A 26,360-nucleotide genomic window follows, 5' to 3' on the forward strand; every position below is an offset into this window, starting at 1 on the left:
GTCCGAGGTTGTCATCAGTGTAGCATTGTCAGGGGATGGTGTCAGGTATCCAGACAGCCCTACTTTGTACACCATATTATTAGCCACATATTCAATAGACTTGAAACAGAAAAAAGAAGAAAACACATGAGTAGAAATGACAGAAGGATACACAAGAAGGAAATTGAAGGAGGAGGGTGAGTCTGGAGGAAGTAGAGAGGCTACTATTAGTTGTGTAGAGATGCCAGCAGTGTGGGCAAGGGCGGGGGAGGAAAGGGTATGGGATGGGGGGAAAACCCAGGCATACATCTAACATATCTTCTTTTGCAATGTTAAACAGGTTACAAGACAGCATATCACAAGCACGACCTTTAGCTTGTGACTTGGACAAGTTGACTATAGCATCTGAGGTTTTCTTAATGATTTTGAAAAATCCTCTATGGCTACATCAATTGCAGTCAGAGCATAACATAACCCAGTGTTGGCATGTCTAAGGGCTTGGGTGGTTTGGCCTTTGACACAACATTCTATGATCATAGAATATCAGGGTTGGAAGGGACCTCAGGAGGTCATCTAGTCCAACCTCCTGCTCAAAGCAGGACCAATTCCCAACTAAATCATCTCAGCCAGGGCTAAATGAATTAATGGAAATATCCTATCTCCTTGAACTGGAAGGGACCTTGAAAGGTCATTGAGTCCAGCCCCCTGCCTTCACTAGCAGGATCAAGTACTGATTTTGCCCCAATCCCTAAGTGGTCCCCTCAGGGATTGAATTTACAACCCTGGGTTTAGCAGGCCAATGCTCAAACCACTGAGCTATCCCTCCCTTGTATTCTGAAATTGGGGGTCCTAGATGTGTTTGCCCACATCCCCTGAAGCTAAATACCCAGTTACAGTCCAGATCCGGTGAAATGCAGGAAGGGAGCCAAAGACTGTTCCCAGGCTGTGGTAGCTGAATTGAGACCGTGGAGCCTAGATGTTTTTGGAGACAAGCTGTAACCACAATAGGTCCCAGGTGGTCCAGTCTGGGGGCAAGCCAAGTGTCTGGTTTCTTTACCCATTCACTGCTGCCTCCTCTAGGGAGTTGCACATACTGGCCAGCTTTGAAACAGATATCTTGGGTAACATGTACCAAGGGCAGATCCCAGGAGGCTGCATCAGGTATGTTTGCCAGGAGGATTAACGTGGGGGGGGGGGGGAGGATTAATTTGTTACCTAAAAGGATACAATATAAACAAAATGAATTTATGTATATATTTTAATTCTGGTTCTATGAACCCATCTTGGAATTTCTTGCACTTTCACAGAGGTATTTGTATGGACCAATACCATGACCTGATTTCCCTTCTGTACGTCCGCTCCAGAGGGGGTCTCTGGAGGGTCCTGGGCTTAAGAGGGTGCACTTCTACAAGGAACCAGTATGCCTTGCTGAAGTAAAGAGTAAATAATATTACGTCCCGTGTCCGTGGCCTCAGATTTGAGGGAGGATTGCTTGGTAGGTGGAGGAAATTGACTGGTAACTTGGATGGGTGGGCAATGATGAGCAGGCATTGAACTGCAAGACAGCTTATTTTCTGCCCAAACAGATGGGAACCTGGAACATAATTATTGAAAAAGGATTAGATGTATCTCAAGTAAGAGCCACAGATTTGGCAGTGCAACAGAAAAGAGAAATGTATCATTGTGGAGGGGGATGGCATGAGTACGCATAAGTTTATCAGTAACTGTACTCTGAGCAAGATTGAGAGTTGCTGCAAGGTCACAGAGGACGTCCATGACCAGAATAGTCCCCTCTGCATTTGGAGCTATATAAGAGGATTGGGTCCAAAATAATAGATTAGATTCTACAAGAACAGGATAGCTTTTATAAGCCATGAGTTGTGCACCTCCTACCCCTGAAATAGAAATATACTGTTTAGTAGTGGGGAGGGGGAGGTCAGTAATGGAAACAGACGCTTGCGTGTCCATGAGAACTGTGCATGGCTGGGCCCTTATCCATGCTTGTAAGTATGGCCTCGGGGGATTTATACCTAGCGGGTCATGGCATTTAAAAGCCTGGCCATTTCCTCTTGTGAGTAAGGGTTGGCAGTCAGTTGAGACACCTGGTGGGGCTGTTGTTGGTTACCCAGGGTTATTCAGTTTGGACACCCGGCTGCCCAATGTCCGGTCTCTCCACACACAAAACACTGGAAGGGGGGACAGTGGGGGCAGTACCAGGACTAGGTCAAAAAGGCAGTGAAGTACTGCAGGGATTCAACTGGCTGTGATTCTGTCCCTGACTAGGCTTTTGGGTTTTGCGCCTGCGTTTTTTTTGGGTATGCCCAAGATGCCCACAATTATAGCAAAACTGACTCCCGCTTGCTTTGCCGCTTCCCTACTGCTACCAGTGTGCAGAGTTAGGCCTAACTAGATATGGTGGTTGCCGGGATGGCCTCAACCCACCGCCCGCCTCGCTGATCGGTCTCCGTGGGACACAACGGTACCCTGCTGACAGACCACCGCGGTCTTGCCCATGAATTCCCTGACCAGTGGCCGTTCCAGGAGTCACTCGTACTTGGTCATGGCAAGCCCACTCAACCGCCTTGGCCGAGAGTCCCTTTTTAACAAAAATCACTTTGACTCCGCAGGGAATCAATCACCCTATGGCAGCCAGCTATCCAACTGTGGGTTGTGGTGGCATTACTGCCATCAGGCCTTGCAGCCTATCCACCGATCTCTGTCCCCACGTGCGCTGTGGCACAGAGACCCAACCATGCAACCATTGGGTTGCAGTCACAGTCAGCAAAATAAAAAGGGCCAAAACAAACTAAAAATGGGGTCCTGCCGTGGTCACCAAACTGTTGAAACCAATCTAGAGGAACGTCCCCATACCTGCATCTATCATCAGGGTTTGTTATTAGCCCCTTTAAAAAAAATAACTAAGTAGGATGTGTGGGTGAAAACAACCAAGGTATTTATTAAACCATCAACAGCTCTAAACAAGGTAAACCAAATGATTAGGAACACAGGTGTGACGTTATTGACACAAACTGGGACCGTATAGATGATTGTTGCAACCAAGGTCCTGTAGTGGCACCAAATAGTGTATAAAGGAGGTCAAATAAGGCGTCTAAGACAAGGTTATGATCTGCTGGTTATAATTATGCTATCTGTATGCATGTATCAATTTTGTAGTTGAAATTATGAATATTGGTTATGTACTTGTATCTCAATGTGTTTGTCAGCTTCTTGAGAAAGGAATTTGCAGATTAAGTGCCCAATCAAGAAACACTTAACAGACAATGGACCTTGGGAGACTCCAATCCACATGAGAAATCTTCCTGGGAACATTCGGGTAGCATGTGAGCAATGGCTGCTCTCCCTGTAAAGTCATGCATGGACATGTGACTTGCCCATGTGACTCCAAACTCCATCTTGCTGCTCTGATTTTCCACAGTAAGAACAAAGGGGTGTCCTTCCACCTGGCAGAGGATATAAAAGGCCCTGGAAACCCTTCCATTTTGTCTTCAATCCTGCTTCTTACCTCTGGAGGAACTTTGCTACAAACTGAAGCTCTGAACAAAGGACTGAATGACCCATCCCAGCTGTGGATGTACTCCAGAGACTTGATTTGAACCTGCAGGTTATTCCATCACTGCTACAAGCCTGAACCAAGAACTTTGCCATTACTGTATGTATTAATTCCATTTAACCAATTCAACTCTCACCTATACTTCTTTCTTTTTATGAATAAACCTTTAGATTCTAAAGGATTGGCAACAGCGTGTCCCACCAGAGGTAACATCGTTATAACAGGTAAAACAAGAAACCCCTCCTCCTCCAACAGGTGCTATAAGGTAAGTAAAGGACTGGCAGTATGCTGACTGTGACTGAGGGTAAGTTCCCTCCCCTAGGACAGGACAGAGGTAAGAGGATGGAGGATCAATGGACCACTACTATATCTTGCAGCTCTGAGGACCCTCATGATGACAGGACAGCTCCGTCCAGGTAGGTGGAACCCACAGGTAAGGAGTGGACCTCAGGAACAGGGGATGACAGCTCTGCTCCAACGATGACTTGGCTTGTACTCCCCTTCCTATGATGTCGTGGGTGTGTGTTTGTCCTCAGTGAAAGAGTGGCAGCTGGTGACACACTCTCTGCATGCAAATGAGAATTTCCCTCCCGCAACCAGATGAAACAATGCAGTGCTCAGTGTACTCCTTTGAGACAATCTAGAGAACTGAGATGTCTGCTGTGCTTCCCAACAGTTGCAGCAGCAGCACCTCCAGACTGCCACTCAGAAGGGCAGCCCCTTCCCTCTGCTGTGCAGGCCCTAATATGCCCTGCTGTTACTGGGCAGATCACAGGTCACATGGTTTGCTTGGTTTCCCGCCTTTTGGCAGAAAGGGCGGAAAACTACAACTGAGGAGGGGGGAAGAAGGGCAGCCAAGATGGATTCCCAGTTGTTATTTGGACATTTCAAGATGGCGAACCTAAGACTTTAAGCACCGAAGTTTTTCCCCTATAGAGCGGGTCTGTTGGATGGGGTGTGTCGGGTACATGATGCGGGGTGGATCGGGACTGTAGCATGGGGCCCATCGGGTACGTAACTTGGGATGGAGCAGGTCTGTCTGATGGAGCTGGGCAGGTACGTAACGTGGGGTGGAGCGGGTATGTCGCACGGGGCTGGGCAGGGATGAAATTGGGAGGTTTGGAGGGAGGTTGTGGAATCTCCATCTCTGGAGATATTTAAGAGTAGGTTAGATAAATGTCTATCAGGGATGGTCTAGACAGTATTTGGTCCTGCCATGTGGGCAGGGGACTGGACTCGATGACCTCTCGAGGTCCCTTCCAGTCCTAGAATCTATGAATCTATGAAATGGCACCTGGAGCGGATCTGTTGCATGGGGCTGGGCAGGGATGCAATGCCATGTGGAGCAGGAGTGTTGCACAGGACTGGGCGGGTGCATAACGTAGGGTGGAGCGGAACTGTGGCATGGAGCTGGGTGGGTATGTGACGTGGAGTGGAGTGGGTCTGTTGGATGGGGCTGGGCGGGTACGTAATGGGTACATCATATGGGGTGGAGCGGGTCTGTTGCACGGGGCTCAGTGGGGACTCAATGCCGCCTGGAGTGGGTCTGTGGCGTGGGGCTCGTCGGGTATGTAATGTGGGGTGGAGTGAGTCTGTAGGATGGGGTTTGGCCAGTACGTAATGAGGGGTGAAGCAGGAATGTGTCATGGGGCTTGGTGGATACGTACCATGGGGTGGACCGGGACTGTGGCATGGGGCCTGTTGGGTATGTGATGCGGGGTGGAGCAGGACTGTGGCAAGAGGGCCATCATGTATGTAACTGGGGGTGGAGCGGGTCTGTTGGATGGGGCTGCGTGGGTACGTAACAGGGGTACAGCGGGACTTTGGCACGGGGCTTGTCGGGTACGTAACGACGGGTGGAGCAGATCTGTTGGATGGGTCCCGGTGGGTACGTAACACGGGGTGGAGTAGGAATGTGGCATGGGGCTTGGTGGGTAAGTCATGCGGGGTGGAGTGGGTCTGTCGGACAGGGCTCAGCGGGGTGAGGTGGAGCGGGTATGTTCAGTGAGCCTCGGCGGGTTCGTAATGCGGGGCGGAGTGGGTCTGTTGCACGGGGCTGGGTGGGGACGCAATGCCACCCAGAGCGGGACTGTTGCACGGGTCTGGGTGGGTATGAAATGCGAGGTGTATCTGGACTGTCACACGGAGATGGGCGGGTACGTAATGCGGGGTGGAGAGGGTCTGTGGGACGGGGCTGGGCCAGTACGTAACAGGGCTGGAGCGGGACTGTGGACGGGGCTCATTCGGTACGTAACACGGGTGGAACGGGACTATGGCATCTGGCTCGTCGGGTATGTAATGCAGTGTGGAGTGGGTCTGTCGGATGGGGCCTGGAGAGTATGTAACGGGGTAGAACTGGGGTAGAACTGGACTGTGGCATGGGGCTGGGGGGTTATGTAACATGGGGTGGACTAGGACTGTGGTCCAGGGCCCATCAGGTACTTAACAGGGGGTGGAGAGGGTCTGTGGGCCGGGGCTGGGCTGGTACGTGATGTGTGGAGTGGAACTGTGGCACAGGGCTCGTCGGGTACATTATGTGGGCTGGAGCAGGTATCGGATGGGGCCCGGCAGTTATATGATGTGGGTGGAACGGGACTGTGGCATGGGGCTGGGCGGTTACGTAACGCAGGGTGAAGCGGGTCTATTAGACTGGGCTCGGCAGGTACGTAATGCGGGGTGGAGCACGTCTGTCAGATGCGGCTCAGCAGGTACATAACATGGGGTGGAGCAGGAACGGGGCATGGAGCTTGGGTACGTATCATGGGGTGGAGCGGGTCTGTCGGACGGGGTTGGGGGGGTACATGACACGGGGCGGACTGTGACTGTGGCACGGGGCCTGTTGGGTATGTGATGCGGGGTGGAGTGGGTCTGTGGCACGGGGCCCATCAGGTACCTGAGGCGGGGTGGATCGGAACTGTGGCACAGGGTCCATTGGGTACGTAACGCGGGGTCTAGTGGGTCTTTCGCACGGGGCTGGGCGGAGATGCAATGCTGCTTGGAGCGGGACTATCACACGGGGCTGGGTGGGTATGTAATGCGGGGTGGAGCATGTGACGTTGTGCAGTCTATATGGTTTTATAAAAATATAAGTGAATGTAATGTAACTGGGATATGCTTCATGCAAAAGGTCTCTTGTAAGGTATCATTACAAAGCTCATAATCTACTAAGTGTGATCATCCTATTTGTAGAAATGTACCACTCTTGTATCTAAAACTAGAAATATAAAACATAACTCTGAGGGCCTATTGTAATTATGTAAAGTGTGGGCCATTAAGGATGGTTTGGAATCTTGATGACTCCCATTGTCTGCAGATGGCTGTGTTTACCTGTGAGTCTTCCTGTATATGTGTGTGCTGGCAAGTGAGTAATGAAGTCTTGCAGTGACATGTGATCATGTCACCTGAACTGGAATCCATCTTTAACCTGGTGCTTTTCCAGTGGGGGGGGGGGGGGTGGAAACCCAGAGGGACAAAGGGTTCCCGCCTTATGCAAAAGATATATAAAGGGGTGGAAGAGAACAAGAGGAGAGAGGAGCCATCATGAAGAATCCCCTAGCTATCACCTGAGCTGCAACAAGAGCTGTACCAGGGGAAAGAATTGTGCCCAGGCCTGGAAGGTGTCCAGTCTGAGAAAAAACTTACTGAAGCATCTCGGAGGGTGAGATTATCTGTATTCAGTTTGATTAGGCATAGATTTGTGCATTTTATTTTATTTTGCTTGGTGACTTACTTTGTTCTGTCTGTTACTACTTGGAACCACTTAAATCCTACTGTCTGTATTTAATAAAATCACTTTTTATTTAGTAATTTACTCAGAGTATGTAAAAAGAAGAACAGGAGTACTTGTGGCACCTTAGAGACTAACAAATTATTAATACCTGAGGGAGCAAACAACTGTGCATATCTCTCTATCAGTGTTATAGAGTGTTATAAGCTTTATGCAGGGTAAAACGGATTTATCTGGGTTTAGACCCCATTGGGAGTTGGGCATCTGAGTGCTAAAGACAAGCACACTACTGTGAGCTGTTTTCAGGTAAACCTACGGCTTTGGGACAAGTGATTCAGACCCTGGATCTGTGTTAGAGCCAGACAGGAGTGGCTGGCTCAGCAAGACAGGGTGCTGGAGTCCTGAGCTGGCAGGGAAAACAGAAGCAGGGGTAGTCTTTGCACATCGGGTGGCAGCTCCCAAGGGGGGTTCTGTGATCCAACCCGTCACAGAGCGGGACTGTGGCATGGGGCTGTGTGAGTATGTAACACGGGGTGGAGCGGGTCTGTGGGATGGGGCTGGGCCAGTACGTGATGGGTGGAGTGGAACTGTGGCATGGGGCTCATCGGGTACGTTACGTGGGGTGGAACAGGTGTGTCGGATGGGGCTCATCGGGTATATGAGGCGGGGTGGAGCAGGAATGTGGCATGAGGGTTGGTGGGGTCATAACGCGGTGTGGAGTGGGACTGTCTCATGGGGCTGGGTGGGTACGTAATGCGGTGTGGAGCAGGAATGTGGCATGGGGCTGGGCGGGTACGTAATGTGGGGTGGACTGGGACTGTGGCATGGGGCCCGTCGGGTACGTAACGGGGGGGTTGAGCAGGTCTGTGGGATGGGGCTAGGTCAGTACGTATCAGGGGTGGAGTGGGACTCTGACACAGGGCTCATCGTGTACGTAACGCAGGGTAGAGCAGGTCTGTTGGATGGGGCCCGGCGGATATGTAACACGGGTGGAACAGGACTGTGGCACGGGGCCCGTGGGGTACATAACCGGGGGTGGAGCGGGACTGTGGCACGAAGCTGGGTGGGTACTTAACACGGGGTGGAGCGTGTGATGGGTTGGATCACAGAAAACCCCTTGGGAACTGCCAACTGATGTGCCGAGACTTCTGCCCCTGGTTTCCCTGCCAGCCTGGGACTCCAGCACCCTGTCTTGTTGAGCCGGACAAGCCAGTTTGCTCCAACACAGACACAGGGTCTGAATCACGTGCCCCAAAGCTGCAGACTTAACTGAAAGCAGCTTACAGAAGTGTTCCTGTCTTTAACACTCAGATGCCCAACTCCCAATGGGGTCTAAACCCCAAATAAATCCATTTTACTCATAAATTGTTCACCCTCTATAACACTGATAGAGAGGTATGCACAGCTGTTTGCCCCCCAGGTATTAATACATACTCTGGGTTAATTAATAAGTAAAAAAGTGATTTTATTAAATACAGAAAGTAGGATTTAAGTGGTTCCAAGTAGTAACAGACAGAGCAAAGTGAACTACCAAGTAAAATAAAATAAAACATGCAAATCTAAGCCTAATACAGTAATAAAACTGAATACAGATAAAATCTCACCCTCAGAGATGTTTCAATAAGTTTCTTTCACAGACTGGATGCCTTCCTAGTCTGGGCACAATCCTTTCCCCTGGTACAGCCTTTGTTTCAGCTCAGGTGGTAGCTAGGGGATTTCTCATGATGGCTCCACCTTTGTTCTGTTCCACCCACTTATATATCTTTTGCATAAGGCGGGAATCCTTTGTCCCTCTCTGGGTTCCCACCCCCTCCTTCTCAATGGAAAGACACCAGGTTAAAGATGGATTCCAGTTCAGGTGACATGATCACATGTCACTGTAAGACTTCATGACCCACTTGCCAGCACACACATATACAGGAAGACTTACAAGTAAAACAGAGCCATCTACAGACAATTGTCCTGGTTAATGGGAGCCATCAAGATTCCAAACCACCATTAATGGCTCACACTTTGCATAATTACAGTAGGCCCTCAGAGTTATATTTCATATTTCTAGTTTCAGATACCAGAATGATACATTTATACAAATAGGATGACCACATTCAGTAGATTATAAGCTTTGTAATGATACCTTACAAGAGACCTTTTGCATGAAGCATATTTTAGTTACATTATATTCAAACTCATCAGCATTCTTTCATAAAATCATATAGAGTGCAACATCACAGAGCGGGTCTGGGGCTCAGGGCTCATCGAGTATGTAAGGCAGGGTGGACTGGGACTGTTTCATGGGGATGGGCGGGTACGTAACGAGGGGTGTAGTGGATCTGGCACACGGGGCTGGGCAGGGACGCAATGCGGCCTGGAGCGGGACTGTTGCACGGGGCTGGATGGATACGTAACGAGGGGTGGAGCGGGACTGTCATACGGTGCTGTGCGGGTACGTAACGCGGGGTGGAGCGGGACAGTGGCACAGGGTTGGGAGAGTATATAGTGTGGGGTGGAGCAGGTCTGTAGGAGGGCTCGTCAGGTACGTAATGCTGGGTGGACCAGGACTGTCGCACGGAGATGGGCGGGTACGTAACACTGGGTGGAGTAGATGCCCAAAACTCCATCTTGAGCTGTAATTCTACACAGGGGAGAGAAGGGGTTTCCACCCACAAGAGAAAGTCTATTTGAGCCCCTGGAAACCCCTCCCTTGGGTCTTCAGCTGGCTCAAGAGATGGCCTCTCCACCCCAAAGGATGCCTGAAAGAAACTGGAACAAAGGACAGTAACTATAGGGGTGTGAGTGATTGCTGGACCCAGATTAGAAGGAGGCTAGATTTAGATTTACCTGCATTTAGTTTCCTACTGTATTAGGCTTAGACCTGCATGTTTTTGTTTTATTTTGCTTGGTAATTTACTTTGTTTTGTCTGTTATTACTTGGAACCACTTAAATCCTACGTTTTGTATTTAATAAAATCACTTTTTACTTATTAATTAACCCAGAGTAAGTATTAATACCTGCGGGGGGTGGGGTGGGTGGGCGGGGCAAACAGCTGTGCATATCTCTCTATCAGTGTTATAGAGGGCGAACAGTTTATGAGTTTACCCCGTATAAGCTTTTACAGAGTAAAACGGATTTATTTGGGGTTTGGACCCCATTGGGTATCTGGGTGCTTGAGACAGGAGCACTTCTTAAGCTGTTTTCAGTTTAGCCTATAGCTTGTGGAGGATGTGGTTCAGACTTGGATCTGTGTGTGCAACAGGCAAGTGCGTCTGGCTTAAACAAGGCAAGGTACTGAAGCTGGCAGGGAAAACAGGCTCAGAGGTAGTCCCAGCACATCAGGTGGCAGTTCCCAAGGGGGTTTCTGTGACCCAACCCATCACAGAGTGGGTCTGTCGGATGGGGCTCATTGGGTACGTAAATCATGGTGGCGCACGTCTGTCGCACGGGGCTTGTCAGGTACGTAACGCAGGGTGGAACAGGTCTGTCAGATGGGGCCCACCGAGTATGTAACGTGGGGTGGATCAGGTCTGTCAGATGGGGTTTGGTGGGGACCCAATGCTGCCTGGAGCGGGAATGTCTCACAGGGCTGGGCCGGTACGTAACATGGAGTGGAGCAGGACTGTTGCACAGTCCTGTGGGGTACGTACAGGCCCTATGGCATGGGGCTCGTTGGGTACGTACCACGGGGTGGAGCGGGACTGTGGCACGGGGCTGGGTAGGTATGTACTGTGGTGTGGAGCGGGACTGTGGCACAGGGCTCGGTGGGGACGCAATGCCACTTGGAGCAGGTCTGTTGCACGGGGCTGGGTAGGGCTGCAATACAGCCTGAAGCGGGTCTCTAGCACGGGGCTCGGCGGGTAAGTAACTCGGGGTGGAGCGGGTCTGTCGGATGGTGCTCGGCGGGTACGTAATGCGAGGTGGAGCAGGTCTGTCGGACGGGGCTGGGGGCATACATAACGTGGGGTGGAGTGGGACTGTGGCACAGGGCTGTGACGTTATTTATATGAACTAGGACTGTATAGATCATTGTTGCCACACTGTTATATATTTGCAGCAAATATTGTACAAAGGTTGTTGTGTGAGGTTTCTATGACAAGGTTATGATTTGCTGGTTATAATTATGCTAAGTTGTATGTGTGTATCATTTTTGTATTTGAAGTTATGAATATGAGCTACGTACTTGTATCTTAAATGTATTTGATTCCAAGTAGCCTCAGTGAAGCATTTGGTTAGCTTCTTGAAAAGGGACTATTCTCAGAAAGTGCCCAATCAAGAAACATTTAACTGACAATGGACTTTGGGAGACGCCAATCCACATCTGAGCTTTCCTGGGAAGGTTCAAACTAACATGTAAACAATGGTGTCGGCCTGCAAACTGAGTCATGCATGGATATGTGACATGGACATGTGACTTGCCCATGTGACTCCAGACTCCATCTTGCTGCTGTGATTTTCCACAGTAAAAACAAAGGAGTGTCCTTCCACGGGCAGAGAAAAGGCCCTGAAAAACCCTCCATTTTGTCTTCAATCCTGCTTCTGAGCTCTGGAGGAATCTTGCTACAAACTGAAGCTCTGAACAAAGGACTGAATGACCCATCCCAGCTGTGGATGTACTCCAGAGACTTGATTTGAACCTGCAGTTTATTCCACCAGTGCCTAAACCAAGAACTTTGCCATTACTGTATGTAATTGATTCCATTTAACCAATTCTAGCTCTCATCTATATCTTTTTCCTTTTATGAATAAACCTTTAGATTTTAGATTCTAAAGGATTGGCAATAGCATGATTTGTGGGTAAGATCTGATTTATATATTGACCTGAGTCTGCGGCTTGGTCCTTTGGGATCGGGAGAACCTTTTTTTTCTTTTACTGGGGTATTGGTTTTCATAACCATTCGTCCCCATAACGAGTGGCACTGGTGGTGATACTGGGAAACTGGAGTATCTAAGGGAATTGCTTGTATGACTTACGCATAGCCAGTGGGGTAAAACCAAAGTCCTCTCTGGCTGGATGGTTTGGTGTGCCTTAGAAGTGGAGAAACCCCAGCCTTGGGCTGTAACTGCCCTGCTCTAGGCAATTTGTCCTGAATTGATATTCTCAGAAATGTCCCACCAAAGGCAGCATCGTTACAGGGGCTGGGTGAGTACGTAACCCGGGTTGGAGCAGGAATATGGCATTGCGCCTGTCGGGTATGTAATGGGTAGAGCGGGACTATGGTACGGGGCTTGTCAGGTACGTAATGGGTGTAGTGGGTCTGTGGTGAAGGCCTTGTTGGGTATATAATGTGGGGTGGAGTGGGTCTGTTGCATGGGGCTTGGAGGGTACATAATGCGGGGTGGAGTGGGTCAGTCGGACGGGACTCGTCGGGTACGTAATGTGGGGTGGGTCTGTAGGACGGGGCTTGGCGGGTAAATAATGCAGGGTGGAGCAGGACTGTGGCACAGTCCCAGCGGGTACATGATGCAGGGTGGAGCTGCTCTGTGGCACGGCGCCCGTCGGGTACGTAACGGCGGGTGGAGCGGGTTTGTTGGACGGGGGTGGGCGGGTATGTAATGCGGGGTGGAGCAGGTCTGTCGCAAGGAGCTTGGCAGGGATGCAATGCTGCCTGGAGTGGGTCTGTTGCATGGGGCTGGGTGGGTACATAACACGTGGTGCAGTGGGTCTGTCGGACAGGGCTTGGCGGGTACTTAATGCAGGGTGGAGTGGGTCTGTCAGATGGGGCTCGGCAGGTACGTAATGCAGGGTGGAGCGGGTCTGTCAATGGAGGTTGGTGGGTATGTAACGCAGGGGGGAGTGGGACTGTGGCACAAGGTTGGGTGGGTACGTAATGCGCGGTGTAGTGGGTCTGTGGCATGGGGTCCATTGGGTACGTAATGGGGGGTGGAGCGGGTCTATTGCACGGGGCTGGGCAGGGATGCAATGCCGCCTGGAGCGGGTCTGTCACAGGGGGCTCAGCAGGGACGCAATGCCACTTGGAGCAGGTCTGTTGCACGGGGCTGGGCAGGTATGTAACGGGGGGGTGTAGTGGGTCTGTTGGTGGGGCTGGGCGAACACATAATGGGTGGAACGGGACTTTGGCACGGGGCCTGTTGGGTTCGTAACAGGGGTTGAGCAGGGTTTATTTGATGGGGTTCGGCAGGTACGTAATGCAGGATGGACCGGGACTATCGGGCTGGGCGGGTACGTACCGTGGGGTGGAGTGGGACTGTTGCATGGAGCACGTCACGTACGTAACGCAGGGTGCGTACTCTGACAGGAATGTGTGAGCGCAGTAGAGGAGTATGAAATACGGTAACCCAGGACTTTGAACACTCTGGTATAGTGTTTGACCGGTAGAGGGCACAAGTAGCATGCCACATCTGCAATCATCAGTTAGGGAGCTCGTGCTATTTGGTACTGAGTTGTTCACCTGGTGGAGGCAAGAGATCCCATCTGAAGAGGGACCAGAGGAAATCTGCTAAACAGCCATCCTCTCCCCCTACCACTCAGCTGCTCCAATGCGTGCCTCCTCAGGCAGCTCTAGGTACTGCAGGACAAGGAATGAGAAGAATGTCTTACACCAAAGACCCTGCTTGAAGCATAAAACAATCTTACAGGGTTAGGGGTTAGACAGAGGTGGGCAAACTTTTTGGGTCGAGGACCACATCTGGGTGGGGAAATTGTGTGCAGAGCTGAGGCAGGGGGTTGGGGTGCGGGAGGGAGTGTGGGGTGTGGGAGGGGATGCAGTAAGGGGCTCAGGGCAAGGAATTGGGGCAGAGGAGGGGTGCGGAGTGTATGGGGGGCTCAGGGAAGGGGGTTGGGGTGCTGGAGGAGTTGGGGTGCGGCAGGGGGTTCAAGGCAGGGGGTTTGGGTGCACAGGGGTGCAGCAGGGAGCTCAGGGCAGGGGGTTGGGGAGCAGGAGGGGTACAGGGTGTACGAGGGGGCTTAGGGCAGGGAGTTGGGGGGTGGGGTGCAGGAGGGGTTCGGGCTCCGGCCCGGCGCCACTTACCTAAAGTGGATCTGGGGTGGCAGCAGTGTGCACTGGGGCCAGGGCAGGTTCCCTGCATGCCTGCCCTGTCCCCGGCCCCGCACCTCTCCAGGAAGCACTGTGGCCCCTGGGGGAGGGGAGCGGAGGGCTCAGCATGCTCTGCCCTTGCTGCGCCTCCAGGTACCTCCCCTGAAGCTCCCATTGGCTGCAGTTCCCTGTTCCCAGCCAATGGGAGCTGCGGGGGGGCGGTGCCTGGAGGCAAGGGCAACGCATGGAGCCCTCTGCCCCCCCGCCCGGGGGCCACAGGGATGTGGTGCCGGCCGCTTCTGAGAGCAGCGTGGGGCCCAAGGCACCATGAGGGGCAATCCTGTGGGCCGGATCCAAAACCCTGAGGAGCCGGAGCCGGCCCATGGGCCACAGTTTGCCCACCCCTGGGTTAGACACAGTCAGGCTAGGGCCCTCATGGGGCAGAAATAACAGATTCTCAACCAGAGAAGTTCTACCCAGATCACATTAGAAGCAAACTTTATGTATCAATCACATGCAAAACCATCCCATCTTCATATTAATGCATTTAGGCTTGTAAACCTGTGGCCCCTGCTACACTGTCATCAGAATGGCAGGGCCTTTGAAAGGCCTAGAGCATCTAACATGGAATTGGAACAGAAAGGATTAAGGAAGATTGTTTATCCACTGGAGTAACAAATTTTATTCACATGTACAGCAGCAATCAGGCCGAATAAGAACTGAGCTCATCTTCTAGGATAAGCCAGTCTGTCCTTCTGTTAATCTTTTCCCCAGCTGACTAGAGCTTGGGACAGTTCCCGTTCCCCTGCAAGCTGCCACCACTTGATTTACCACCGGTACCAAATTTGTCTTGGGAGAAGACTAGGGAACAATATTGTCGTCTCCTCACCCAGTCTGGCAGCCCATCCACAATGGGGACAGCCATCCTGCTGCAGCTCAGGGCCTTTCAAGCTCTGCATCTGCCACAAGCCCATTTCTTAAATCTTTTAGTCAGTTGTAGACCACTCAGAGTTTAAAAAATAACCCAGGCACTTTAAATGTAAAGTTACATTCTCGCTGTAGAGTGGGTCTGTGCAACTATCCTGGTGTCGGGGAGGGTACTGGACAGACAGCTCGCTCACCTTGAGATGCAAGCCCCACCCACCCCTAGAATAATGGATCTTGCCAGTGACATTTTTCCTGGAAGGCTTAGAAGTCTGCTGCCATCTGTCTGCGGTCATTCATTTCTATGGTGGTGTAATTCAGGGAGTGTCTAAAAAATGGGTGAAAATGCGAGAAGGTTAGTTGCTTTGCTCCTTCATAGAGGGTGGATAAAGGGAGAGCCCCTAAGCATGCAGCCCAATACAGTCAGGGTCTCATGTTTAACAATTCTGTAGCCCTGGCTTTAGACTTACTATAAAAGCTAACCCAAACCTTCATTTAAAAATAACCTTCTAGTCCTTATAGTTATGCTGACAACCTTCCAACTATGAACTAAATGCAGCTAGTGGACAGTATTGTCTTCCCAAGTCTGCAGACAAAGCTCAGAGGTATCCACTATCCCCATTCAGCTTATGAGTGTTGACTCTGAGGCCTTCTAGTGGCAATGCACATAACATTATTAGTTTCAAGAAATTCAAGTTGAGTATGTGTCTGACTGATTTTTTAGGAATCAATTTTTAAGCCCCCACAGGCTATACCTAAAGTTCCTTTTAAAGAAATGTTAAAGGGTTTTTCTAATCCCCTATTCAGATTTAAGTATTTTTTCAGCCCATGGTAGACTGGGAGAAAGTAAATTGATTAGACGGTGTCCTATCAAATATACAAAATAAAAGTATTTGAACAAATGGGGAAGAGTTAGTGAGAAAAGAACTTCTCTGCTCTAGTTACAAATAATGTTTAAAATTCAGTATTGTCAAAGCTTTCAATGTGGATAACATCAGCAAAGCCATCCAAGAGCCTATCAGTGATACCACACTAACACCCGGGAGATTGAGACTCTTGGCAGCAGCCAGAGACAGGAACTAGTTGTTTGGGGGACTGACTCTAAGTGGGAAGTCACATCTCTCCTGCCCTTCAAGGGACAAGAGGCAACTCCTCCCTAGTGCTAAGAGAGTCCCCTCCCCATCCCAGGGCGCCAGGAGCCCCCACACTTCTCTACCCTGTCACCAGGGCCTCCAGCTTCCCCCTTGCCAAAACATAATGGCAGAAGTTATCAGTACAAGCATTCTGAGCAGCAGAAAACAGACTGAGTTTAACATGGCACCCATGGTATTCTATACACTGATCATATACTGACTTCATGAAAACCCTCCATTACAAGATGACCTGAAACTGATGGAGGAGCTGCAGTCTGCTGCACCAGGGGATCCCCACCACTGAATTTAGGTCCAGTCTCTTGTGGAGTGCACAGGTCTTTCGGTAGAGCATTAAGCCCCACACTAAGGACAGGATCATTGACGCATGATGGGGTAGGGTAGGGAAGGAGTCACTCGTGGCTGCCCCTGGTACATAAGGCAATGGGTAGACATGATGATTTCTTACCTTTTGAAGTAAGAGACGGCTACAGCAACTAGTGTGAGTGTGAGCAGGATAGATCCCAGAACAAAGAGGGCTATTTCCCAGGCTTGGAAGGAGGCTGTGGGAAAAAGGAAGGGAAGACAGGTGGAGATTTGGCTGAATTATGTAAGGTATTGCTCATCTAGCAGATACTGCACTTCAGGAGAGTAAGGTTCCTTATAGTGAACACATCAGTGACCTATACAGCCTTGTCTTTGCACCTCACTGGGCTCAAATCCCTGGAAAAAGCTCACGACACAGCATTATTGTTTTAACTGTAACCCGCTTTGAATTGCTGTTGGTCCTAGGTGGTGTATTGTTTTACTGGGGTGCTGCGAGCAAAAGATGTGGCGGTACAGCCCCATATGGAGCTCTCCCCCACATTTTGAATCCTGTAAGATCAGGCATATCCCAAGGGCTACAATGAAGCATTGCTGTGCCATCACCAAATAGGACAACGTTTCATGCGGCGGGAGGGTCATTGATTGTGCTCTTTGGAGTGCATGCCATTGGCTGCAAGGCTATTGAGCTGCTTTGGCCACCTGAGGCTAGGGTTTGCTGAATGTGAACTTACTGCAGGTTAGACAGTGCGGGTTGTGACTAATTCTGTAACCTAGCAAGGGCTTATATTCTATTCAGGGCCTTATACCGTGCCCAGTACCGGGTTTACCATGGCGCCAGGCCCAGAGTCAGAAGGGGCCCCGGCCGGATATGCCGGCCAGGAAAGCTGCCCCCACCCTTGCTCCACCCTGCTCTGCCCCCGCCTCTTCCCACCCCTGCTCTGCCCCAGCCCTGCCCCTGATCCGTCCCCACCTCACCTCTTCCCACCCCTGCTCTGCCCCAGCCCTGCCCCTTCCCACCCTTCCTCCACCCCAGCCCTGCCTCTGCTCCATCCCCGCCTTGCCTCTTCCCACCCCTGCTCCGCCACAGCTCCGCCCCCACTCCATCCCTTCCCCTGAGAAACGTCCCGGGGGACTGCAGCGCCCTGCACTTACCGGGCAGTGGGAAGTGGAGCGACCAGGCCCCAGCCCGCTCCGCGCCACTGGTGAGTGCTGGGGGGCAGTTCCCCCCTGTCCCCCCAGTCCCAAGGCTGGGAGCCAGGGGAGCAGAGCGGAGTGAGCTGGGGCCTGGTCACTCCACTTCCTGCAGCCCCGTGAGTGCAGGGTCGGGCCCACCCTGCAGTCAGGAGGCAGGAAGTGCAGCAACCCAGCCCCAGCCTGCTCTGCCGGCTCATGCTGGGGGGGGGGGGTGCGATTCCCCCTGCCCCCCAAGCCTGGGGAGGAGATGAAGCGGTGGGGAAGAGAAGGGGATGAGGGAAGCGGGGCAGGGGAAAAGAGGCAGTGAGGGAGGAAGGAAGGAGGTGGGGCAGTGGGGAAGGGGCATGGGATGGGGAAGAGAAGGGGGCAGGGGAAGCGGGAGCAGGGAGGAAGAGGCAGGGTGGAAGGAAGGGGGTGGGATGGGGCAGTGGGGAAGGGGGCGGGGGCAGGGGAAGCGGGGCTGGGGAAAAGAGGCAGAGGGAAGGAAGGGGGTGGGATGGGGAGGAGATGGAGCAGTGGGGAAGAGAAGGGGATGGGGAAGCGGGGGCAGGGGGAATGAAGGGGGTGGGATGGGGAGGAGATGGAGTGGTGGGGAAGGGGCATGGGAGGGGAGGGGAAGAGAAGGGGATAGGGGAAGCGGAGGCCTAGCATGCAGATCCCCTTGGCAGCAGCTGGGGCTCCCCTGTTAAGCAGGCCCATCAAACCCTCATCCTGACAAGCCTCACCACCCCTGCATCTGTACCACCCCGATGAGCCCCCCCCCCAGACACCCTCCCTACTGAGCCCAAACCACCTGCACCTGGACCACCAACCAAATGAATCCCACCTCCCCTGCATCCAGACACCTCCCACCCAACTGAGCTCCAACCACTTTCACTTGGTCCCTCCTGCAGACTCCCATTGTCCCTGCACCTGGAACCTCTCTGTGCATCCAGATCCCCCACTGAGCTGCCTGCACCCAGACTTCCCCCCACAGAACTCTCTTACCCCCATTTAGATCCCCCCACACTAAGTCCCTCTGCACTTGGGTCCTGCTGCCAGGCTGAGCCTCCCTGCCCACATCTGGTGTGCCTGGGCAAAAGGGGCAAGGCCCCAGGGTGTTTCTGTGGCAGGCCTGGCCCTCGTGCTGTGTCAGGGTCAGGTTCAGCTTCACTGCCAAGTCCCTGTCCCAAGGGGGCGGGGGAGGCTGCAGGGTATTCTCCCACCTCCATGCAGCCAGTGACCTGTGCTCCCCACTGCCATGGTGGAGCACATTTATTTATTGTAAAAAAAAAATATTGCAGAATTTTAAAATATTATGCACAGAATTTGATGCAGAATTCCCTCAGGAATATGGGGCGCTGTATAGCTGCGATGGTGGGACTGTGAAGGGGGTGCTGGACAGTAGGGGATCTGTGGGTGGGGGAGCTGGGCAGGGGGTATGGTGTGCAGGGTGCTGTGCAGTTGTGGTGGAAGGTCAGCGGAAGGGGTCTCTGGGCAGGGGGAGCTGGACATAGCGGGTCCGGGGGCATTGGGCATAGGAATCTGTGGGGGAGGTCTCTGGGTGAGGGAGTGCTGGGCATAAGGGCAGGGCACTGGGCAGGAGGGCCGTGTGGAAGGGGCACACTGGCAGTGCAGGGCTGGGTGGGGCCAGTGTGCATCTAACAGTTGTGGGTTTGTAAACAGTGCCCTTGTGCTGGGCTGAGGGGGGGCAACTTCCGCTACATTGCGCCTCCTTGCCCCCAACCGGCCCCTCGCTCTGCAGACCGCCCCCATCACATGCCCTATTTCCCCAATGGGGGGCCCACAAATATGTTTGGTACCAGGCCAACAAAAAGTTAATCCAGCCCTGACCATGCCCATCATCAAGGTAGCATAGGGTTGCCAGATCCCAACTGTGAAAAAATGGGATGGGTTGGGGGGTAATAGGCACCTATATAAGAAAAAGTCCCAAAAAACGGGACTGTCCCTTTAAAAATGGGACATCTGGTAACCCTAGGGTAGCAGAGTGCCTTCCAGCAAGGCATACAGTCCTTCACACTGCTCTCTGAAAAGACTGGTCTTTTTTAGTTTTGCACATTGCAAGACTACTACAGAAGTGACAGGACTAGCACATCACCGTTAACTTCAGAGAAGCTGAATCGTCTTACTTCTCTAGGGCCAGGTCCCATTGGCTTCTACTAGACCCGTTTGTGGAGATGAGGGTCTAGATGTCACCTGCTTTAGATCACCCCCCTCATCCTTGTTCAATGCCAGCTCTGTAGAATATCCACCATGGATATTCTACAGAGCTGGCATTCTAGACCCAGCACACTCGAGCTTGTGGGCGAATCATTGTGCCAATTTTTCCTTTACTCACAGCCATTCTGTGACGCTGACACTGCGTTGTCTGGAGTGACACACTCTTTGTTTGTTTTAAGTACTCTCCCATCCACAGAAAAGGGATGAGGGCTGGCGGCGAAGTCCCTGTGCCAGTTTAGAATTAGATGCTGCTGCTCTGGTGACTTGGCCCACACCTGACCTGAAAGCTGCAACATGGAGTCTGTGCAGGTGAAGTTGAGCTCTGCTGGAAAAGAAGAGATTCTGGTTCAGTTTGGATGGGTTGCCTTTCTCCTCCCCACCCCCATAAATCTGCAAAATTTCTATCTCGGTTCAAAAATTCATGAGATTTCAGCACCATCAAATCCAAACCAATGTGCTGCAAACGCAAACCCAAACCCTGGCCCCCAGCCCCATCAATGCACTACCTCCCATCAGCCCATCTCGGATTTCATTCTGGAGAGGTGGTAGGCTAGCCCATAATCAGGTTCCCATTCCGAACTCAATTTTGTGCCCTCTCTGTTTGGTTCAGTGTAGAAAGGCCAATAGGGATACATCTTGATAAACTGTCATGGATAGAAAGTAGTATCCAAGTTACCAGCTTTACAAAATAAAATATGAGTACTTCACTTCCTGAAAAGCAATAGTTCTTACATGTCTCCAGAGCTGGCTTGGTCTACCTGTTCAGATGTGACAAGTAACTTTGGGAGCCTCTGTTAAGGGGAGGCCCAATCCCTGAAGCCTTCACAGGGACCAATTTCCAGAAAGTGCTGAGCACCCACCATCTGGAAATTGGGCCCCTCTAAGGTGTTTCAAGGAGGGCACCCAATTTTTCCTCTGCACATTTAGGCGTTTGAATTTATTTCATGGCCTCCTCAATGGGATAGAGTCTATAGGACCATTTCTGCTCATGTACGATGCTTGTTTAGGGAGTCATTCAACACAGATTTTTGAATGCCCCTCTCCCGGTTATATTGCATTAACTTTCACCACAGTTCTGATGAGCTTTACCATGCACAGAACTCTGGGCTGACACTCCAAGAGGGGGTTGTACCAAAAAATTGGGTTCAGGTAGATGTTTTGGCCAAATCCAAGCCAAAGTTCAGAGAAGGCATTTAGCAGAAGCCTGATAACAAAATACCTGTTCCAGGCTAAACAGCTAGGAGCAGGGGTGTTTCCCAGGCACAAGTAGCAGTGCTTTACTGCCATTAGAGTTGGTGGGAGTTAGCCACAAATGGCAGGTCACTTTTCAGACCTCCTGCAAGGTGCTGGTACTCTCCCTGTGCTTCCTGCAGCATGGCAGAAAGGAAAGAGACTAGTTTTCTCCATCCTCCCTGCAGCACTGGCCATTTCTTGGTTATGAGCAACTCACATCAGACCCTCCTCCTCCCTCATGTTCCTCTCCCCAATGGCAGATCCTGCCTCTCGCTACTTCCTTTCCCACCCACCTTGTGTTGGCCAGACCCTCCTACTTTATCACACTCAGGAATTACCTCAGACTGCCAGTGCAAGAGGTCTCTAAGTGAAGCATATGTTTTGGGAAGGGTCCATTTCCTTTATCACCAATGGCTGCCTGTTCATTGCTCTCATAACACACCAGGAAGATAAAAGTGCCCCATCCTCCTTATTTCAGTCAGAGTACGTAGGCTGGGCTGCACTGGGGTCGGGAATAGGAGAAGGGCGATATAAAGTGGATTTTGATGAAGGTGAGTGGGTTTGGTACTGACCGTGTAGATAGAACTGGGAGATGCCGCAGGCACAGTTTTCCTCTATGGATTTCGTTAATACCTTCTCCAGGCTGTCATGCGCCCTCTCAGAGTTTGGGGTCCACATAGAGCAATCTAGGGGAGGAGGGGGAGATGTTGTTATTAAATTAGTCTACAGCCATATAACCCTGAAAGCATCCAGTCTTGTCTGATCTCAGAAGTTAGGCAGGGTTGGGGCTGATTACTACTTGGATGGGAGGTCCTGGAACTAGCTATAGTTAGAGGGTGAAGAGGACAAAATGACAGAGCAGTTGTGAGGGGATTCCACTCTCCTCGTATTGGCCTGAGTTTGTCCAGGGCGTTTATGGATCCACTGAATTCAGGGACTGAGACGAGAGTTGGATTTTCTACAGTCACGTGTCACCACCAATGGCTGGGCTCATGCCAAAATTCATAAGGAGCTTCACTCCCTTTCCCCTAGGAGGTTTCTAATTTATAGAAACATCTGATATTTCTGCTTGTATGTGGGCCTCTTTTCTGGTTTTCCATAGACTTGTATGCCAGCTTTACCGAATGCTCCCTACCCCATGGTAACCTAGGTGTTAGTGGCAATGAAACAAGACCAGGCAAGGGGATCAGAACTCCAGTCCCAAGCTTCCTAGCCTGGGAATACTGCACGAGATAGGGGAAGGGGAAAGCCATGCTCCTCAGCTGGCTGATGGATTGAGGCAGCTGTCTGACAACAACCACGGGGAAGCAGTTCCACCCATTCCTCAAGCAGGCTCTGGCTAAGACTCTGCTCAAATAATGGATTCTTTGGCAGGGTGCAAGGCACTGCAATGAGCCAAAGACATGGAAACCCACTGAACATAGCCCAGCTCCTGACAAGTCTCTTGCAGCAGGGCTGTAGGACACTCTCCTATGCGCTGTCACCAACCTGAGGGGTTACGGTTATGTCAAACACTTTGTTCCTGTTGCAACAGTTAGACCTGCTGGGCTGGGACAGGGTGGTTTGCTTTTGGTCCCCCGGACTATGCCCCAGTTATCATCAGAGAGACGTGAGGTGGGATTTCCTGTCATTGCTGAAAAGTGAATGGCCTTTCCACAGAGGGCTGATCAGAGAGGTGCCTGGAATTAAATACCTTGCCCTGCCTGTCAACACCACCCCACCAGTGACAGGACTGACACTCCCAATGGTCGAATGGCATGGGGCCCCATCACCAGCACACCCCCCCGCTCGCCTCTGAGTGCAGCATAGTCCACGCTGACATGGTGAACTAATGCATTCATTCTCCACACTGTCTGGTCCATATCAGGAGGGACACTCAGCAAAAATATTTCCCTCAAATCAGTCCAGGCCTCTCCCCAACCCCACACCACATGAGATGATAGCGCCTCTTACTGGGTGTCAGCAGGCACATATCAAGATCCACAGCAAATGACTTCAGGGGGCAGCTGTTCTCCAAGCCAGGTGTAGGGTCCGAGATGGCATACACCAGCGCAGCACTCACATCACAGCAGGAGCAGCGGCTCAGAGACACTGGCCTGTCCCCAAGAGAAATGAGTCAGATCTCACTAATACAGCATTTCAAGGGCTTCTTCAAGACACTCAAGCCACGGCCTCCCCTTCAAAATCCCAGCTTCTGCCAATGGGGGAGGCTCATCCAAGATGGCGGATGGCTTGCTAGGACAGGCATGTTTGTAGAAGGTGTTTTAATCAGTTTTTGCAGGTGTCCCAGAGACAGGATTAACCAATTGCCTTGACCCTGATGGGGAACAGAATATTTGAGAGTCTCTGGCCATAGGGAAGGCTATTTGACTTTGGATAGCTTGATTCTGGTTGGAAGTGAGGTAACAACCTCAATATTGCCAACCTCCAGTGTTCAAAAATAATGAGATTGTTCAAAAAACACCTTCATTTTGGAGTGATTATTTGCCTTCTGGAGTGTTTTCTGAGCCTTTAGTGGTCAAGTGTTTCTCTACACCCACCCAGGACTAGAAACTTTTACACACCCTCATATTCATGCTCACCCCCACTCAGAGACTCATAACAAAACTGCAAGACTTGGCAACACTGTGCTTCTATTCTCCCCATGATGAAAAAGACAATATTTTTCTACCACAAGGAGAAGCAGTGCAAGCCACATTGTATTGTCAGGAAGACAACCAGATAACTAAGTTACAAACAATTGCCTCAAAAAGTCCTGGCAGGCTTATGGCCAGTGGCTCAAACACACCCTTCAGGAGGCAGAGGACTTCAGTGCCACTTTTCTAAAGCATCTCCTTTTTCCTTGACAAATATATAAGCAGCAAAGCATTTCAATGAACAAGAAGTGGGAGTTTACCCACTTTTTGGCTGAAATTTAAGAACTACTCCAATGGGTTTGGAAAGAGCCAAAGCTAATAATTATTTTCTGAGTTTTACAATGGTTTGTGTTCTTTCATATAATGCAACAAATATTCCTTATAAAAATACCTACAACATTTTAAAACCAAGAATAAGATACTTGTGTATAAAAATCTAAATCCAGCCTATAGAATTCTATAGCAGAGATGGGATTCTTTCAAAATTACTCTTAAATATAGAATATTTTACTTAATCACTAAAGAATTCTATTGGTTTCTTTTCTGTTAAGTTTTAGAGAACTTGTTCATCAGGGATTGATGTTTGAGAATCATTTTACTTTACTTTAATTTCTTTAAATTTGCTTTCCATTATTATTTGTTATGTCATAAGTGCAGTTTGAGGATGGTCAAGACTTATGACTTCATTCTGCTTTGAATCAGTAGATGTAAGATTTCATTCTCATCAAGTTTTTGTATTCTAAGGGAGAAAAGACATCAGGTCACACCTGGTAGAGCATTATTGTTCCATATACTACATTCTCCAGTGCATCATCCAGTTCAGTTCTACAATTCTCATCACATTCCTATTTGGAGGGTAATAAGGTAGAATGCTCAAGGCCCTTGCAGCTCCATCTTCTGCCAGCTGGGGCCTCCAGGCACAGAAAACCTGGAGACTTTTAAAATGGAAGGCTCATAACATGTTTGGAGCCAGAAGATACCTCACCTCTCTTCCGCACAGGGCACAAAGTGCGATGGACCGAGGTGGTTCAGCTGTCCTCTGCCTGTGCTAGATTCCCATGTGTACACCAGAGCATCCACCAGGTTCTCTAGAGTCACCATCATGTCAACAGGAATTCTTGCTTGACGGCTGTTGTACACTGCCACAGCGCTGGAGCCACGTCTAACAGATGGGGCATTCTTGACAAACGGCAATTGCTGATCTGAAAACAGTGGGGGATAAGTTGGTGAGCAACCAGACACAGTAGGCAGGGCAAAGTGACAAGCCAAGAGCAATGAGAAGCAGATTTCATTGATGCCTCCCTGTTATGTCTCATGGCATATACACAGAGAAGTCAGATAAAACCATTAATACTCTTGCTGGGAGGTTACAACAGATCCAAAATGGAGAGTGACAAAGCAGGCTGCTTCCTGAAGAGAGGCACAACTCATCCCACTTTACTATAGGCTGTCTGCAAATTGCCGGCTGCTAGATCCAGCTTGCACGCTTCTGTACAGAGCCTCCTAGCCAGCAAGCAGGACCCAGAAAAACCCTTGAAATTTAAAGTATCAGCTTTTACAATTTTAAAACTGTTTTCAATACACCACAACCTCAAGAACAGAAATTGAAACTGGGGTGATTAAAAGTTGGTTGAAGCTGTAATGAAGCCACTGACTGCTGGTAGCACAGACTGCCCAGCAGCTCAGGGTATCTCTGAGGGTATGTCTACACTACGGGATTACTCCGAATTTACAGAATTCGATTTTTGGCAACCGATTGTATAAAGTCGAGTGCATGCGGCCACACTAAGCACATTAATTTGGCGGTGTGCGTCCATGTACCGAGGCTAGCGTTGATTTCTAGAGCATTGCACTGTGGGTAGCTATCCATAGCTATCCCATAGTTCCCGCAGTCTCCCCCACCCATTGGAATTCTGGGTTGAGATCCCAATGCCTGATGGGGCCAAAAATTTGTCGCGGGTGGTTATGGGTAAATGTCATCAGTCAAGCCTCCCTCCGTGAAAGCAACAGCAGACAATCATTTCGCGCCCTTTTCCCTGGATTGCCCAGGCAGACGCCATAGCACGACAACCATGGAGCCCATTCAGCCTTTTTTCACTGTCACTGTATGTCTATTGGATGCTGCTGACAGACCCGGTACTGCAGCGCTACACAGCAGCATCCCCTTGCCTTTGCAAGTTGGCAAAGATGGTTACCAGTCATACTGTACCGTCTGCTGCTGTCATGGATCTCCTGGCTGGCCTTGGTGAGGTCGGTCAGGGGTGCCTGGACAAAAATGGGAATGACTCACCAGGTCATTCTTTTCTTTAAGTTTTGTCTAATGGAGAGTCAGTCCTGCCTAGAATATCAGGCAAGCCTACTAAAGCACCAGAGAGGCAAACGGCCGCGCCGGGTCACAGCCCCAAACATCCTGCAGAAATGATGAGCTG

At 50.7% G+C, this 26,360-nt stretch overlaps 1 protein-coding gene and 1 long non-coding RNA gene across 4 annotated transcripts in view; one reads left to right on the plus strand and one right to left on the minus strand.

The window, feature by feature from the left end:
- The first annotated feature begins 1,195 nt into the window (after window positions 1-1,195).
- LOC128844988 (uncharacterized) lies at window positions 1,196-12,041 on the plus strand. Its single transcript, XR_008446583.1, has 2 exons — window positions 1,196-3,649; window positions 11,733-12,041. It is a non-coding gene; the product is annotated as an uncharacterized LOC128844988 (long non-coding RNA).
- A 2,696-nt stretch (window positions 12,042-14,737) lies between these two features.
- LOC128844737 (uncharacterized) overlaps window positions 14,738-26,360 on the minus strand; it is a 32,062-nt gene continuing 20,439 nt past the window's right edge. For 2 of the 3 annotated variants that reach the window (XM_054042684.1, XM_054042682.1), the window contains exons 9-14: window positions 24,917-25,133; window positions 23,249-23,391; window positions 21,868-21,981; window positions 20,181-20,387; window positions 16,791-16,884; window positions 14,738-15,519 (exon numbers count right to left, since the gene is read on the minus strand). In XM_054042684.1, coding sequence (XP_053898659.1) covers window positions 15,456-15,519; window positions 16,791-16,884; window positions 20,181-20,387; window positions 21,868-21,981; window positions 23,249-23,391; window positions 24,917-25,133 — 839 coding nt within the window. In that variant the 3' untranslated portion in view covers window positions 14,738-15,455. The remainder of the gene's footprint in view (window positions 15,520-16,790; window positions 16,885-20,180; window positions 20,388-21,867; window positions 21,982-23,248; window positions 23,392-24,916; window positions 25,134-26,360) is intronic. The other variant, XM_054042683.1, reaches the window with a different exon arrangement.

Source organism: Malaclemys terrapin, chromosome 10, assembly GCF_027887155.1.
Source record: "Malaclemys terrapin pileata isolate rMalTer1 chromosome 10, rMalTer1.hap1, whole genome shotgun sequence".
In the NCBI taxonomy this organism is placed as follows: domain Eukaryota; kingdom Metazoa; phylum Chordata; order Testudines; family Emydidae; genus Malaclemys; species Malaclemys terrapin.